This window comes from Oryza sativa, chromosome 1, assembly GCF_034140825.1.
Source record: "Oryza sativa Japonica Group chromosome 1, ASM3414082v1".
NCBI lineage: Eukaryota > Viridiplantae > Streptophyta > Magnoliopsida > Poales > Poaceae > Oryza > Oryza sativa.
Window position 1 is genome coordinate 26,511,436 of NC_089035.1, and position 18,653 is coordinate 26,530,088.

The following is an 18,653-nucleotide window of genomic DNA, read 5'->3' on the forward strand; positions in this document are numbered from 1 at the left end:
TGTTAAGTTATTACTACTACTATATATGCACTACGGACGATTTGGTATGGGAAGCTCCATACGGTCAGGTATTTCAGTCGTATAGACATCTACAATGTGGTATAAAAATAATCCATAAACAATGAATATTCCATTCAGCCATCTATTACTATTATGCAATTAGTTCATATAAAAAAATAGCAAAAGATACCCATATGCATATGGGCTACCCATATGGAATAAATTATATTATCTATCTCTACTCCTCTCTCTTCTACTAATAATACCTTGTATATATATGCATTGCGGAGATTACCATAGGGATAAACTATTTATGTGAGTCCCATCTATATGGACCACTTTACCATATACATTGGTGATGCCCTAATGGAACTATGGAAGTATGCTGTTATACCTGCTCTAGCAACACCAGTGCTGCGGGACAAGGTGTACCTAGATGCCACGGTAGCATGCGACTCAAATAGTTATAAAAAAATTGAAAAAAGTTAATAACATCGATTGTGATGATATACGACTATACACAAACATACGCGACTAAATTTGATCTATAACTAGAGAAAAAAAAAATAAAATCAGACAGTGAATAGTACCCGTACATCACAGATAAAATTTGTTAATTTTGTTTCTTTATAGTCGATCAAATTTAGACTTGCATGTTTGTATAGTGTCTTATATCATCATAGTCTATCTTATTAAATTTTATGAATTTTTTATATAATTGTTTAAATTTTATGAATTTTTTATATAATTGTTTAAATTACATGTATATATCTAGGTGCCAATTAAAATTTATGAATTTTTTATATAATTGTTTAAATTATATGCATATAGCTACGTGCCAATATTTTCCCCGTATGATTCTTTTCCCCGTCCCTGTCGCTCCCGTCGCTGGGGCAACACGAACACCCTCGAGGCCTCGACCGCCCACCGACGCCACCCCCTCCATCCTTCCCTCCGCCTCGCCGCCGCCCCCGCCCGAGCGGTCGCCGGAAAGCCGGGCGCGGCTGCAAGGACGGCAGCGGCGGGTCTCTCTCGCCCTCCCTGCGCGGCGTTTTAGCAGTTGATTCTGCTTACCGGTAGGCCGGCCGTGCGCTGGTCAATGATTTGGGGCCATATGGCAGCCTCATTGTGCTGATTTGTTGGGCTTTAACGCTCAACGTAGGTCATATGTACTCTAGCAGAAACAAGCCCACAGGCCACAACTAATTGTTCAACACAACGAAGTCACGATCTCTCTGCACCTGAGTAGCCATGCTGGAATAACCATTTACATTGATGAGAAATATTACGTACATATACATACATCCACGTCGATGCTTAGAAGTTACAGCATGAACCAGGGTTTTTATTGAACATGTCGAAAGCGTTTATAAAACATAAACACACATTTAATTACGGCACATTCCCACCGGCCGCCTATATATTGATCGCGCCGGTCAAGTATTTTTTTTCCCACCTTTTCAGCGGACGCCGGGTCGATTAGATGGGGATCGCGCTGGTGATCCGCGGGTAGACGACGTTGGCCGGGTGCCCCATGATGCGGCGACCCTTGCGGTGGCGGAACAGGTACACGAACGCGCCGAGCGGCCACTCCACGACGCCGGCCACCACGAACGCCACGAAACCCAGCGTCGGGCCGAGCACCTTGCACCTGCACGGGTTGCTGTGCGTCCCGCACTGCACGCACACCGGCACGTAAGCCATCTCCTCGCTGCCGCCGCCGCACGAAACCGAAGTCCTCCGCCTCGCCGCTTGCTTGCCGATCGACGAGCTCTACTAGCGCCTCTGCTTGGAATGCCTGTGTTGATGGATCGAATGAGCAAGGGATTGCGGATACACGCCTCCACGGAGTACGGGCTTAAATAAGCAGGGGCTATGAAAGCTTCGCATCAGCCATCAGGGACGCGTGGCGGGGTGGAAGGGGGCTACGTACGTGGGGCGCTGCTAGTGTCTGTCTTGGTGAGTTTGGTGTAAAGGGAGGCGATGAGTCGTCCGTAGAAGATTGCCACGTTTGCTTGGGGAAGGCAGAGCCCAAATCTTGAGTCGACACGTGCACTGTTCGTAACGGAGCTTTCTGGAACACAGATTCTCGTTTCAGAGCAAGAGAAACGGTATCGTAGTATTTTTTAAAGCATTGCTTTTCGTTGCCTATTGGAGCAAGTACAAAGCAGGAGCTATAAATATATTTTAAAAAGATAAAAAAGAGAGAGAAGAGTAGTGTGCTATAGATCTGTAGCACGATCTTTAAGATGTAACGTGTGTATGATAGGTGAGACCGGGTATTATTAATAGTATAGTACTCCCTCCATTTCAAAATATAAGGCACAACCACCCTTAACCCAAATACCAAGAAATAATTAATATTTCATGGTTATCATGAATCACCTCAATCAATACAATACATGCAACCAATAGAATTAAAAATCTTGTGAGTATAGGATTTAAAATAATAATAATTTAGAGGAGAGAATGTGCTAATTAATTATATGCATGCATGCATGCCTTATATTATGAAACCACTTTAAAAAGTAGATGTATCCTATATTTTGGAATGGAGAGAGTAAACAACTATTGTATGAATTGGCTATTATATTGGCTATAAATGATTTGGAGCTAGTAGTTGGCTATACTATTAAGGCCGAGTTTAGTTCCAAACTTTTTCTTCAAACTTTCTAATTTTTCATCACATCAAAACTTTCCTACATACACAAACTTTCAACTTTTCCGTTACATCGTTCCAATTTCAACTAAATTTTTAATTTTAGCGTGAACTAAACACACCCTAAACTTAACTCTTATGGGTGTGTTTAGTTCACGCTAAAATTGAAAGTTTGGTTGAAATTGGAACGATGTGATGGAAAAGTTGGAAGTTTATGTGTGTAGGAAAGTTTAGATGTAATGAAAAAGTTAAAAGTTTGAAGAAAAAGTTTAGAACTAAACAAGTCCAATATCGAACGATACAAGGCCTTTGGCCAAAGGTGGGCTCCATCTTGTCTCCGTACCCAACTCTCAGGCCCTCACTTGCGTCATCGCAAGTTCAGACTTCTGTTAGAAACGTCGTCTTGACTAATTATTGTTCGAAAGATTATCCCTTTCTCTTTCAATTTCTTTCGAATGGCTTACAAACATAAAGTGATTGTAATTCGGCTCTCGTTGAATAATCGAGAATCGCTTGAAATTATGGTTTTCACTTGAGATATGAAAATTTGATAGGATTTTCACAAAAAAAACAGTTCAGTTCCTTCAAACTGACTAGACCCTGGAAAAAGTACACCGAAGGTCCCTCAACTTGTCATCGGGTTACAAATCATCCTTCAACCACAAAACCAGATACAACGCATCCCCCAACTTACAAAACCAGTGCACATTGAGGCAGGGCCCGCTTATATTGCTCCAGGCCAAGCACGCTTAACCCTGGAGTTCTTTGAAAATCGGCTTCCGGAAAAGAAGTTGCAACGTGTCCAGTGCACCACTCCCGGTCCACACCAGCCATGCGCTATGTAACGTCTTGCCTCTCCCAAGTCAGGCCCGCTTACATCTGGTAGCTTTTATAGGTAATAGACTGCCCTCACAGGCCAACACATGCCTTTTCTGCACACTTTGTCCTCACTCGTGTACACCCGGAAAGAATTCCTCGGTCGGTCACTCATCCCAAATTGCTCCAGGCCAAGCACGCTTAACCCTAGAGTTCTTTTGAAATCGGCTTCCAGAAAAGAAGTTGCAACTTGTTGACATGAGTATTTTATTAATACTATTAAGCCCTGGGCCGGGATGTCACACTAGGTCCCCTAGCGGTTTTGACTCTGGTTTTCTCCGACCCGGTTTTCTCCGACATGACAGCTAACTCAGCGTGGGACCCACACGTCAGCCTCTTCTTCTCCTCTCCTATCCACCTTTCTTCCTCTTTCCCCTCCTCTCTCACCCCCTCTCTTCTCTGTATTATCCGCGTCACGAAGCCGGCGGGATGGAGCGGGGCGGCGATGGGCGGAGTGGGGCGACCGGCGACGGCGAGGCGGAGTGGCGGATGCGCAACGCCGAGAGACCCGCAGGGGTGGCCAACGGGCGCCATGGCCACAGGCGCCGGCGCGAGGGACACCGGCGGCGGGGGGCGCGCGGAGGCGGCGGCGCCGTGGAGGGCCTCGAGCTCGGTGAAGAAGCGCTAGGTCTTGCCGTCGCCGTGGCCGGCGCGGCCGTCCTTGGTGCTCCTCTTGTACCCCCATCTCCGCGAGCTTCCTGCACGCCACGCCATGGCAGCCACAAATTAAACTTCATCTCACTGTGCTCATTTCGTCGTCGCTGCAATTAAGCTGCTACCTTGTTGTCGCGCGCCGAGCAAGCTTAATTCTACGATATATGCAAAATCTAACCAAAATTGAGCTCGAATTTTGACCATGCGCATATGGATGACTAATTAATTCTCGGCATTAAGAGGTTAGCTAGCTAGCTAACCTGGAGACTTCCTCCTAGAGGGGGCCCTTGAGGACGGCTTCCCGAAAGGCGACGTCCATCTCCGACCGGATCTTGAGCAGCGCCAGCGTCTCCTGCCGTGGCCACCGGTTGCCTGCCCGCGACCCGCTCCGGTCGCCCTCCTCGCCACCCAGCAGCCCGTTGTGCTCCAGTAGCTCCCGTTGAGCTGCTCCTTTGCCGTCGCCTACTCCGGCGACGAGCGGCTGCTGATCGGCGACGGCGCCCCCCACTCCGCCTGGCTGCTTCGCTCGCCTCCTGCACCGCCACCGGCTGCACGCGGTCGATGAGCACGGAGAGGAGCAGCGACATGTTCTGCTTCAACGTGCGGAGCGCCGGGCGGATGCGGGCGTCGGCGACGCCGCCGACGTAGAGCCCGTCGTAGAACGAGTGGTGCGAGTTGAGAAGATGAGGCGGTACGCGGCGACCTCGGCGACGTGTCCGACCGCGGAGCTCGCGATCACGCAGGAGGAGCTCCCCGCCGGCCTCCTCCCCACCCGCCGGCGGCCTGCAGAGACAAGATTGAGAGAGAGAGAGGAGGAGGAAGGGAGAGAAGATGGTAAATAAAGGGTGATGACGTGGCACGCTGATATGTGGGGTCCACGTGAGTCCCATGCTGACTCAACTGCCACGTAGATTAAAACCACCGAATAACCTCGGGTGATCGGTTTTGTATAGTTAAGGGATCCCGCATATTTGGTTTTGCGGTTCGAGAATATTTTTTATCCCGATGATAAGTTCAGGGATCTTCGGTGCACTTTTTCCACTAGACCCTTAAATGTAATCTAATTCTACCGATTCAGGCCAGCCCTAAAGTGAAAACCATTTTAGCAGTTTTGATATATTGATAGCTTGTTTTATTTAGCCAGCTAAGATTGTAAGCCAACTACACTATTAATAGATTACGTCACCTATTATTTATTTCGTTTGGTTACAAATAAAATATCCGTTATGAACAAGGTTCAATCCAAACCCAGATATTAATACCTGATGAGAAAAAATTGTAGCAGTCGATAAAATAGCTAGCTAGCATGCGGGGCGAAACTAGGGAGGGGCGGAGGGAGGCCTGGTCTCCCACAAAGTTGCATTCTTGCTTAGCATCTGCTAATCGATTATCTAATTACATGATTAGTTAGTTTAAGCATTTTTCGTTTAAGCTTCCCTTTATTCTTGACGATTACTGCATCCTCTATATCCTGAGCTATGATCAGTAGAAGATTTTACATGCTAGCACGTTAGATCAAGCCTACAACAAGCTAACACGTGCAAGAAATCTTTAATACTGATGCATGTAGCTAATTATATACCGTATGCACATAAATATAATTTTGTATGGTCTAAATATAATTATATGATTTCCTATCCATGTAAAAAATATAATACTTGAAATTTACATGTATTGTGATTATTTTTTAATAGATTATTGTCATTTGATACATCTTGTAATTCGTTTATCAGATATATATGGCTAATTAAAGGTTTCGGCAACCAATGTTGGGTTATATTAGCATTGGAAGTTTTCTTTGGTAGTTATTGTTGGGAGCTTGGTGCTGACCAAGTAAAACAACACTAACATGTTAGACTAACTGAGGGGCTGGTTGACAGTACCATACTACCCATTAATTATAGCCTCCTCCAATATATCGGTGCCAACAAATCATCCAGTCTAGCTAGCAACGTAATCAACAGTGATCATCTCATGTGTGTAGTGTTAGCTCTACCATAACCATGTAAATCGACAATGATTGGCCTATGTAAAGTACGTCAGTTAACAAGTCAAAGCTTAAGCGAGTCAGAATGGTGAGCCAAGCCTATTTCTCCATTCAGCTTTCTAGCACGACTTGGCTTGATCTTAGTTAGTCTTGTGAGCTCAGCTCTAGTACATGATAACGTATACTTTAACAATAGTTTTATAAAAATATTTTTAACAATAATTTTATTAATTTTTTTAAGTTAATCATATTAAATAAAAAGGTGAGGAGTATTTAACATTAGGGATAATTGCAAATATACCACTACATTTCACACTTAATTTGAAATAGCCATTAAAAACATGAATTGTAAATTTGCCACTGAAATTGATCCACCGTGCTTCTACGTGCCATTGCCATCTAAACTGGTGCAATTAAGAGGCAAAAAATAATACATAAAACTAGATTGAAAATGACATAATTAATTTTCCCATCTTCATTTAAAAAAAAATCTTCTTCCAACTTACATAGAGTGCCACTACTAATTTATTCTTTTTTTCTTGGCACTTTATAAATATAGGACATGAATTTGTGTTTCGCATAGGGTCTCGAATTCTTAGGGATGGCTATGATGTCAATGTTAAAGCAGATTTACAAAGTTTACAGTGTCAATACCACATATAAATCTTAGCAAATTTACTATATCCATGTTATAGGAAAATTACTATGCCAATGTAGTAGGAAATTGAAGATTTTTGTTATTCAAATGTACTATGCCTTGCTTTTGTTCTCTAACTCCTCAGCTAGTAGCTAGGTGAGGTGGGAGGACCAGATAGTAAAGAGGAGAAGAACGAAGGATTAAAACCAAAAGAATGAAAGACTTTTTTATAGGGACATGAAAGAACCTTTCTGCAATAGATGTTTCTCGATGGGAACTTTATGATATTTTGTGTAGATAATATAACGGCTAAAATTTTGAAATACTAGATCGAACGGTCTAGGTTTTGCCATCAACGTGGATGCATGTTAGAAAAGGATCCTCCTTTCATTTAGGGGATGCGCCATATCTATAGAGGATCAGGTTGATGGTAACTCATATTCGAAAAATGTGTGGGACAGGAGGATGGCTAGGAGTGCCTATTCAACCTCAATAAAGATAGAACATTTCAGGACTGTAACTTTGCAAGTGCATCAGTAAGAAAAAGATCGTCCTACCCTTTGATCAAAGGCAGAGTTTATTAACTAAAAGATACGCATGTATCATATGGTTGGCATGCACCAAAACTTTTGGTTGAAGCATCACACTTCAGCTTTTTGCAAATAAAGGGTGGTTGGCAATCGAAGGTTCTCTCTCTGTCTGCTTTGTTCTTGTGTTGTAAACTGAAGGGTCTCCTGTTTGTTCACATGCGGATTAATTAGCTGGCTGAGCTTACCCTACATGTCTAATTAATTATGGAATATTTCTCCTTGAAAAATAATTGAGTTCATAATCGAGCCTGGACACGCCAACCCACTTTGCCCCCACACATCTGATTTATCCTATATAATAATTTATAATACTGGCAACTTGTATATTCTCTAGAAAAAAGTTCTTAAATATATTTGTCAATAAATATTACTGAGTAATTGGCTCTGTTGAGAAAAACACATGTAGATCATTTTTATATTTTCTCTGGCAGTTACTAATTTTTATAGGATTATGCAAAATATTTGCACATCACTACATTTCTCTACTATTATAAAAGTGGAGTCATCCTCCTTCCATATTTCACTGCATGCAGCGCCGTTTAACATGTCTAACCACTGGATTTAATATTTTATCTTTAATTATTATCATGATTGACGGAGCTCGTGGCTCCTCACCGGGAGACCGCGCAGGCCCCCCTTTGCCAGTTCGGCCGGGGGCTTAGGGTGAAATCTCAAGCTCTCTCTCTCTCTGTATGTGGAAAGATCGTCCGTCAGCAAGAAACACGAGACACCGGCGATCTATACAGGTTCGGGCCGCTGAGAAGCGTAATACCCTACTCCTGTGTTTTGGTGGATCTGTGTATGAATGAGCTACAAGTGTGAGCTGACTTCTCCCCCGTTCTAAGCTCTCAATCTGGAAAAGAATCAACCAACCCCCTCTCTATGGGCAAGGTCCTCCTTTTATACTTCAAGGGGATACCACATGCACCCTTCTCTTTCCAAACTGGACTGTTCTTTTTCTCTTGAATGGGCGGAGATCAGCACGGTTGCTGTCCGAATGACGCTCCGATGGGACAGCCCACACCTACCTCCACTTCCGCCGGGGGTGAGCGCGTCGTGGGAACATGGCTGTGCGCTGACGATATGATCAGTGTCAGACCGGTCACAAATCGGTCATTCTTGTCCACCGCGTGTAATCTTGGCAACGTGCATGTTTGCCCTTCTTCACACAACATCTTGCTTGTAATGGTTAGGATGAAGCCTGGCATATATCGATCGGGGCTAGCGTGTCATCTCTGGGATGTAACACGCTAGCTCCAGCCGGGGACGAGTGCCTAGAAGCTCTCGTCTTGACAGGATGGGGCGAAGCGTGCGTCTGACCGCCTGTCGCCACCTAACCCGTGATCTGACCGGTCTGTGACTGGTCACAGACCGGATAAAGGAACGCGCCGTACTGCGCTGCATGCAGCGTGACACGCCTGACCAGACTGCATTAAATGCTGTTAGGTGAGCACAGCTGTGCTCACTTATCCCATATATGTGGCGCAGACTTCCTAAAGGGGGTCGGGGTGCCCCGGCCCTCGGGGCCGGGGCAAGCGCAACCCGACCCCCCCTCGGGGGGAATCAGGAGGAGGGCGGACACCTCACCCTCGGGCCCGACGTCCCCGAAGGTGCCAGGCCCCGTGGGCGATTGTGTCTGCCTCAAGCCTCTAGTCATGATATTCCCGGTCCCATATCACCGACAGTAGCCCCCGGCGTTATGCCAGAGCAATTTCCCTTCCCAAGGGAAGCGGTCAGGTGTGACGCCACTCCTAAAGCCTGGTGACAGGTGGGACCGGTCTCCGTAGTTGGGCAAAATACCCAACGGTCTCAATCCATGCACATCGGTATTGATAACTTTGGTTGTCCATAATGGGCGGTCTATTCAAGACTGCCACACCACTTGAGCAGCGCGCGAATCTGGGTGAGCAGATTTGTCTCGCCCGGAGATATGGTAACGCCGCTTCGGTCGGCGAGCGTAATTAACGCGCGCACGATACAATCCGTTTCGATTGCCACAACCGCATATCCACTTCATGCGCCGTAAGCGGGCGAATGGGATTAGTGGAAGCGTGGGCACGGGAAACGAGGGAGCGAGATAGCGAGATACGAGGGAGCGAGGTAGTGGGCGCGAGAAACGAGGAGCCAGGCCCAGCGATGGCAAGGGTATAAAAGCATCGAGAAAAGGATTTGCTCCCTTCCTTTCGCCATTGTTCCTCTTGCCTTCGCCGCCTGAGCTCTAACTCTTTCTCTGCTACGCCCTACTTTCGCCACACGCGCTCGTTCCCAATCATCTCTTCCTCCACCGCCATGGCACGGGGCTCTGCTCTGCTCGACGGCAGTGTACTGCCGCCTTCCCGCATCGTGAACGAGAGGCACGCCGGACTGCCGCGCCGCTTCATGCCGGAGTCCGCCACCGGTCGGGAGATAGTGATGCTGGGCGAGGGGCGCCCGGTACCAGATTACCCGGGGCGGTCCATCTTCTTCCTCCCCTTCGCAATGGCTGGGCTGGTCCCGCCATTTTCTCATTTCTTCATGGATGTCCTGGAGTTCTACGATCTCCAGATGGCGCACCTCACCCCCAATGCGGTGATGACATTGGCCATCTTCGCACACCTGTGCGAGATGTTCATTGGGGTGCGCCCCTCTCTTCAGCTGTTCCGGTGGTTCTTCACCGTGCAGTCGGTGTCACCGCCGTCGGTGGTTGGCGGCTGCTACTTCCAGCCGCGGGGGCCGGTGTTGAACCGCTACATCCCCTGCGTCCTCCGCAAGAAGTGGGACGACTGGAAGAGCGACTGGTTCTACACCCCCCTCGCCGACGAAGCGCGCCTCCGACTTCCAAGCCAGCCCCCGGCGCAGGTCTCCAGCTGGCGGGCGCCGGTAGATCTGGGGGAGGAGTACGACGCCGTCCTCGACCGCCTGGCGGGCCTGCGATCCCAGGGGCTCACCGGGGCCATGGTGTTCGGCGATTACCTCCGTCGCCGGATTGCGCCGCTCCAACGGCGCGCCCGGAGCGCCTGGGAGTACACTGGGCCTGAAGACTACATGCGGACCCACCAGGGAGCCAGATGGGATTGGGCTCCTGAGGACTTCAAGATCGTAGTCCAAAGGGTGCTGAATCTTAGCTCCGCGGAGGCGTCTCGCCTTCCTCAGGAGATCCTCCCCCTCTGCATCGATCCCGACCGCGTCTCCATTCTAACCATTATGCTGGGGGTCGGGGCCTCAGAGGAGAGAGCCCCTAAGGGCCACGACGGCGCGGGCGAGCGCCGCCGGGGGGAACAACCTGCCCCAGGAGGGGGTCGTGCTTCTGGGGTGGGCAGGTGAGGCGAAGCAGAGCTTGATGCCCATGTCTTCGCAGTAGTCGCCGAAGAGTTCACTAGTGAATTGGGTGCCATTATCCGTAATAATACGGTTAGGCACTCCAAAACGGGCCGTGATGCCCTTAATGAATTTAAGAGCAGAGTGCTTATCGATCTTGACAACCGGATAAGCCTCGGGCCACTTAGTGAACTTGTCGATCGCAACATACAGATACTCAAACCCGCCCGGGGCCCGTTTGAACGGTCCCAGGATATCAAGCCCCCAGACAGCAAATGGCCATGACAGTGGTATGATCTGCAGGGCCTGGGCCGGCTGATGGATTTGCTTGGCGTGAAACTGACACGCTCTGCATCGCCGGACCAGATCGACTGCGTCATTGAGAGCTGTCGGCCAATAAAATCCTTGACGAAAGGCTTTGCCAACCAGGGTACGCGAGGCGGAATGGGCTCCGCACTCGCCCTCATGGATATCAGCAAGAAGCTCAACGCCTTGTTTCTGAGGAATGCACTTCAGGAGGATTCCGTTAGCCGCGCGCCGATAGAGGGTCCCTTCTACCAACACGTAGCGTTTGGAAATGCGTTGTACGCGTTCACTCCCTTCGCGGTCCTCAGGTAGAGTCTTATCTGTGAGGTACGTTTGGATCTCAGAGATCCAAGCAATCAATCTAAGGGAGCTAGGAACGCTCCCTTCGGGTCCCGAGGCCTGGACTCCGACGGGCCTCGGGGGCCGGTCAGGCGCATCCGTCTCCCCTAAGGGGTCGGGTCGCGCCGACGGCTGGGTAAGCCTTTCTTCAAAGGCGCCCGGTGGGGTCTGGGCTCGCGAGGACGCGAGCCTTGAGAGTTCATCGGCAATCATATTATCCCGTCTGGGCACATGCCGAAGCTCTATCCCGTCAAAATGGCGCTCCATACGCCGTACTTGGCGCACGTAGGCGTCCATCTGTGGGTCAGAGCACCGGTACTCCTTACAGACCTGGTTAACGACTAGCTGGGAGTCGCCTAATACCAAGAGGCGGCGGATCCCCAGTCCAGCTGCCACTCTGAGTCCGGCAAGGAGTCCCTCGTACTCTGCCATATTGTTAGTCGCTCGAAAGTCGAGACGGACCAAGTATCTGAGGACGTCTCCGTTCGGAGAGGTCAACGTGACCCCTGCACCGGCGCCCTGGAGAGACAGAGAACCGTCGAACTGCATCACCCAGTGGGCGGTTTGAGGCAGCTGTGAGGGGTCCGTGCTAGCCTCGGGTATTGAGGCGGTCTCTGGAGCCGGGGTCCACTCTGCCACGAAATCGGCGAGGGCCTGGCTCTTGATAGCGTGGCGTGGTTCAAAGTGCAGATCGAACTCAGAAAGCTCGATTGCCCATTTTACCACTCGTCCTGTACCCTCTCGATTATGCAAGATTTGACCGAGGGGGTAAGACGTAACCACAGTGACCCGATGCGCCTGGAAATAATGGCGCAGTTTCCTCGAGGCCATCAGAATAGCGTAAAGCATCTTCTGGGCCTGTGGGTATCGGGTCTTGGCGTCCCGGAGGGCCTCACTAACAAAGTAGACAGGCCGCTGCACCTTTCGGCGAGGCCGATCTTCTTCGCTAGGGGCCGCACCCCCGGGGCGTTCTTCGTCCGAGTGGCCCCTCGGGGCGCACCCATCTTCTGCGCCGATGACCTCGGGGTCGGAAGACGACAGGAGCGGCCTTCCCACAGTGGCCTCGGGGCCGTCCTGGGGGTCGGGGGCTCCTGGCGTCATCGGACAAGCGGGCAAAGGGCCAACTCCGGTCGTCAGGGGCCTTAGGCCACCGTTCGGCTCGGGGGCCTCTTCTCCCTGCTCTCTCCCGGGTCGAATCGGTACAGGGTTAGCCTCGGGGTCAGAGGGCCATAGGTGCGGCCTCCCCGCAGTGGCCTCGGGGCCTTCCTGAGGGTCGGGGGCGCCCAGCACCGTCTGACGAGCGGGGAGAGGGCCGACTCCGGTCATCAGGGGCCTTAGGCCACCGTTCGGCTCGGGGGCCTCTCCTCCCTGCCTGCTCCCGGGCCAAGTCGGCACAGAGTGGGGGTGCGCAGAATGAGGATTGTCCTCATCGCGCTCCACAACCAACGCTGCACTAACTACTTGGGGGGTCGCTGCTAAATAAAGTAGCAGGGGCTCATTTGGCTCCGGGGCGACTAGAACCGGGGGAGAGCTGAGATATGCCTTTAACTAAGTAAGGGCATGTTCAGCTTCCTCCGTCCAAGTGAACGGCCCCGAGCGCTTGAGGAGCTTAAACAAGGGAAGCGCCTTCTCTCCCAGCCTTGATATGAAACGACTTAGGGCGGCCATGCAACCAGTGACGCACTGCACGTCCCTAAGTTTGCTGGGGGGGCGGATCCGCTCTATAGCTCGTATCTTCTCGGGGTTGGCCTCAATGCCTCGGGCAGAGACCAAAAACCCGAGAAGTTTGCCCGCAGGTACACCAAACACGCACTTATCGGGGTTCAGTTTTATGCGGGCGGAGCGGAGGTTCTCAAAAGTTTCCGCTAGATCTGAGAGTAAGGTCTCTTGGTTGCGCGTTTTTACAACCAAGTCATCGACATACGCCTCAACATTACGTCCTATTTGGCTACCCAAAGAAATTCGAGTAGTACGCTGAAAAGTAGGACCTGCATTTTTTAACCCGAAAGGCATTGATGTATAACAATAGGTTCCTACGGGGGTAATGAACGCAGTTTTTTCCTCATCCTCCCTAGCCATGCGAATCTGATGGTAACCAGAGTATGCATCTAGAAAACACAAAAGGTCGCACCCCGCAGTGGAGTCGACGATCTGATCTATGCGAGGCAGGGGGTAAGGATCCTTAGGACATGCCTTGTTAAGGTCGGTGTAGTCGATGCACATCCGAAGCTTGCCGTTCGCCTTGGGAACGACCACCGGGTTCGCCAGCCACTCCGGATGGATGACTTCACGGATGAATCCGGCCTCCAGAAGTCTCGCCACCTCCTCGCGGATGAAGGCTTGACGTTCCGGGGCCTGCCGCCGCACTTTCTGCCGGACCGGCCTTGCGCCCGGCCGCACGGCGAGACGGTGCTCAATCACCTCCCTGGGGACCCCGGGCATGTCCGCTGGTCTCCATGCGAAGACGTCAGCGTTTGCCCGCAGGAAGGAGACGAGCGCGTCTTCCTATTTGCCATCCAGAAGACCACCGATCCGTGCGGTCTTGGATGGGCCGTCGCCCAAGGCAACCTCCTTGACCGGGACCTCGTCGCAAGTGGCCATCCGCTGCCTCGGGGCGGTGGGGGCAGAGGGGCCAAGCCTCTCGTCACCACCCTCGGGCTTGGACGCAGCAGCGAGGCGGTCCGCGCGCTGCTCCATGCAAGCAAGCGCGACTTTAAGGTCGCCACGGACAGAGATGGGGCCACCGGGGCCCGGCATCTTCATCTGGAGGTAGGCGTAGTGGACCGCCGCCATGAACTTCACCAACGCGGGTCTCCCTAGGACCGCGTTGTAGGGCAGACTGAGGTCCGCCACATCGAAGCTCACCCGCTCCGTGCGGAAGTTGGCGGGTCCACCGAAGGTGACCGGTAGGTCGATGTGACCTAATGGCCACGTGTGCCCCGGCGTCACACCGATGATCGGTTGAGACGGCTGGAGCACCATCCCCGGGGCCTTGATAGCATCAAAGGCCGCGGGGGAAAGGATGTTGAGAGCCGCTCCTCCATCTATGAGGACACGTCCCAACTTCACGTTGTAGATGGTGGGGGAAACCACCATCGCAACCTGCCCTCCCCGGGCAATGCACGGTGGGTGGTCAGTCTGGTCGAAAGTGAGAGCGACCTCCGACCACCGCGCCCGACGCATCGCCTCATGGGTAGGGGCCATGGCCAGAAGCTCTCGCTTCATAGCCTTGAAGCTCCGGCGAGAGACGTGAGCACATGCTCCTCCATCGACGGTGGCAATGGTGGCCCCAGGTTCTTGGAAACCTAGGTCATCATCACCATCATCAATGTCAACAGCGGGGGCCTTCTGCTTGGCCTCACTTCGCCGTTTGCCGGAAGGAACCGCCGGGGACTTGCCCTCACGGCGTTCCTGCCTCCTGTCCTCCTCCCATTTCCTCGTTCGCTCGGCCAAGTTTTTGACCGCACGACAGTCCGCGAGATCGTGGAGGGAGGTGTTGTGGACAGAGCACCACCTGCCGGCGAGGCGCTCCCTGCTGGGTGTACCAGCCTCATTCTTTTTGTCGCTCGCAGGCCTCCCCTTTCGAGTGGCCCGTGGAGCGCCCTCGACGGCGAGGACATGACCCTCGTCGCCGGAACGGTCCGGCCTCTTCTTCCTCCTCCTGTCACGCCGCCCTGTCTGAGCGGCGGATCCGGGGGCGGCCGAAGCTACCACTCCGGAACCGGAGGAGTTCCAGGTCCAGGCCTCCTCCTTACGAGCCACTCGGTCTGCGAGCTGAAAAAGCTCTGCGGTAGTCTGGGGCTCTTTGGAGGCAATCTTTTCGAGCATGCGGTTGTGCCGCACACCCCCCCTGAACGCGTAGATCACCGCGTGTGCAGGGATGCATGGTATAGTATTGCGGACTTGGCAAAACCGCTGAATGTACGAGCGAAGCGACTCATCATCGCCTCGCTGTACTGCATGCAAGTCCGCTTCTTCACCTGGGCGCGGATATGTGCCTTGAAAGTTCATGGTGAACTGTTGGCACAAATCTTCCCAGGAGTGGACCGACGCGGGTGGCAGGTTCATTAGCCAACCCCGCGCCTGTCCTTTTAGGGCCATGGGAAAGAAGTTCGCCATGACCCTGTCGTCACCCCCAGCGGCCTCAATCCCGGTCGTATAGACCTGGAGAAACTCGGTGGGGTTGACGCTCCCATCGTACTTCTCGGTGATGGTGGGCCGGAACCTTGGGGGCCAACGGACATTACGAAGACTCGCCACAAAGGCTCTACAGCCAACACCACCGGCCGGGGGCACGGAGGGCTGATCTTCACGTCCGTGTCGAGGAGACACTCTGGACGAGGAGGCGCCCTCCGTTGCACGGGGAGTACGCCGGCTATTACGCCGGCGCCCGATGTTGAGGCGGGCATCCGGCTCCCCATGCTGATCCTCCCGAGTCGACGGTGTAGACGAGGGAGTGGCAGCCGAATGACGTGCAGCCGCCGCCGCTCGCCGCGCCCTCCGCCTTGATGACACGGAGCCGGTGGTAGCGGCGCCGGAGGTCCTGGTGGTGGCGGACCGTCCACCCGCACCCAGGCGCTGCTGTGCCGTCATGACCAAGTTGGCCACGTCTTCCAGCCATCGTTGGGCTGGAGACTCCGGGTCATGGACGACAGGCGGGTGTCGTAGGAGCGCGCCAGCAGCCTGAAGCGCACCCTGAGGTGTGCTGCCGTCGCCGTAGACGAGGAGGCGACGCTCCCCATCTCGCCGTTCTCCTGCATCACCTGCGACTGGTGATGCCACGGATTTGTCGACCCTCTCAAGCGCCTCCCCCTGCTTAGGGCTTTGGCGCGGAGGAGGTGGGGGAGTACGAGCTCGACGGCGCGGATTCGGCTCCCCGTCGTCGCCGCTCACACTCGGAGAGAGGTCGTGCGCTTTTCCTTGCTCGACCATTGGGCTGAACAAGAAAAACTTGGTGCACACGGAAGAGTCTGAGAGCTCAGAAAACACACGCTGAGCCCCCTACCTGGCGCGCCAGATGACGGAGCTCGTGGCTCCTCACCGGGAGACCGCGCAGGCCCCCCTTTGCCAGTTCGGCCGGGGGCTTAGGGTGAAATCTCAAGCTCTCTCTCTCTCTCTGTATGTGGAAAGATCGTCCGTCAGCAAGAAACACGAGACACCGGCGATCTATACAGGTTCGGGCCGCTGAGAAGCGTAATACCCTACTCCTGTGTTTTGGTGGATCTGTGTATGAATGAGCTACAAGTGTGAGCTGACTTCTCCCCCGTTCTAAGCTCTCAATCTGGAAAAGAATCAACCAACCCCCTCTCTATGGGCAAGGTCCTCCTTTTATACTTCAAGGGGATACCACATGCACCCTTCTCTTTCCAAACTGGACTGTTCTTTTTCTCTTGAATGGGCGGAGATCAGCACGGTTGCTGTCCGAATGACGCTCCGATGGGACAGCCCACACCTACCTCCACTTCCGCCGGGGGTGAGCGCGTCGTGGGAACATGGCTGTGCGCTGACGATATGATCAGTGTCAGACCGGTCACAAATCGGTCATTCTTGTCCACCGCGTGTAATCTTGGCAACGTGCATGTTTGCCCTTCTTCACACAACATCTTGCTTGTAATGGTTAGGATGAAGCCTGGCATATATCGATCGGGGCTAGCGTGTCATCTCTGGGATGTAACACGCTAGCTCCAGCCGGGGACGAGTGCCTAGAAGCTCTCGTCTTGACAGGATGGGGCGAAGCGTGCGTCTGACCGCCTGTCGCCACCTAACCCGTGATCTGACCGGTCTGTGACTGGTCACAGACCGGATAAAGGAACGCGCCGTACTGCGCTGCATGCAGCGTGACACGCCTGACCAGACTGCATTAAATGCTGTTAGGTGAGCACAGCTGTGCTCACTTATCCCATATATGTGGCGCAGACTTCCTAAAGGGGGTCGGGGTGCCCCGGCCCTCGGGGCCGGGGCAAGCGCAACCCGACCCCCCCTCGGGGGGAATCAGGAGGAGGGCGGACACCTCACCCTCGGGCCCGACGTCCCCGAAGGTGCCAGGCCCCGTGGGCGATTGTGTCTGCCTCAAGCCTCTAGTCATGATATTCCCGGTCCCATATCACCGACAATGATATATTACTAATTATGTAGGTCTGTGGCTGCCAGAGCGAAGCCACATTGCACTACGGAAGCGCGATATTTTTTTCCCCTAAAAACATTACGCTTCCGTAGTGCATGGGACACAGCCACACAGGTCCATAAAATTTTCACCAAAGCATGTTTTTTCATGGCACACGTAATTGGAGTATTAAGTGTGTGATATTAAATGGGACACAGGGTAATTCCTATTCTAGTTTTGCCCCTACGTATGTTACTACTCCTGGTTGAAGAAAAAGGGTATAGCCGGGAAACTATTTTAACAGCTCGAGTGGACGTCTACCCGTTTATTGCATGTCATGCAAGTAGTTATGAAAAAAAATAAAAAAAATATGAATAAGATAGATCAATATTAATATATCAATCCCCAAACATGCAAGTTAAAATTCAACTTCTACAAATTGTAACAAAAATAACAAACAAAACTGAAATTACTATATGAATATTTATAATTAAATTTGTTATTTTTATTACAACTTATAGAAGTTGAATTTGAACTTGTATGTTTGTGGAGATACATATTGATCGATCTTGTCAATTTTTTTTAAAATTTTTTGTAACCATCTAATTGACATACAATAAACGGATGGATAAACGGGTGGATGTGCACTCGAGTTATTAGAATTCATCTCCGTACAGAACACCGCGGAAAAGGTGACAAGAAAGAATGAAAGAACCGTTGGAGATAAAGAGTCAAAGATGGTCACTTGGCAGTAGTGGTCAAATATTTTTTCCATGTTAAGCGGTAAACGTGTAGTTAACAAACCCAAACATAACCAGTAGTCAGTGCGGGTAATCAAAGTGATCATACAGACCACTTCAAAATAAAAAAAAAGTGATCATACAGACGGACACCTGCAGTGCGCAGAGGATTCACGCGAGTATGTGCAACTAACCTGTGTATAGTAAAAGAACGGATGTAATCTCTCCGTATTATAATGTATAATACTGTTGACTTTTCAACCACCGTTTAACCATTCGATTTATTCAAATTTTTTATGTAAATATGAAAATATTTATGTTATGCTTAAAGAACATTTGATGACGAATCAAGTCATAATAAAATAAATAATAATTTTATAAATATTTTAAATAAGACGAATGGTCAAACGTTAGACGAAAAGTTAACGGCGTTATACATTAAAATATGGAGGTAGGACTTATTCA

General features: G+C 51.1%; 1 protein-coding gene and 1 long non-coding RNA gene across 2 annotated transcripts; both read right to left on the minus strand.

The window, feature by feature from the left end:
* Positions 1–1,252: 1,252 nt before the first annotated feature.
* Positions 1,253–1,835, minus strand: LOC4325912 (uncharacterized). The gene has a single exon (XM_015787470.3). It carries the CDS (start codon positions 1,702–1,704, stop codon positions 1,480–1,482), a length of 225 nt encoding a protein of 74 aa, XP_015642956.1. The 5' UTR covers positions 1,705–1,835; the 3' UTR covers positions 1,253–1,479.
* A 1,362-nt stretch (positions 1,836–3,197) lies between these two features.
* On the minus strand, positions 3,198–4,988 carry LOC112939862 (uncharacterized). Its single transcript, XR_003243751.2, has 2 exons — positions 4,450–4,988; positions 3,198–4,233 (listed from the first exon to the last, which is right to left on the minus strand). It is a non-coding gene; the product is annotated as an uncharacterized lncRNA (long non-coding RNA).
* Between the last annotated feature and the right edge of the window lie 13,665 nt (positions 4,989–18,653).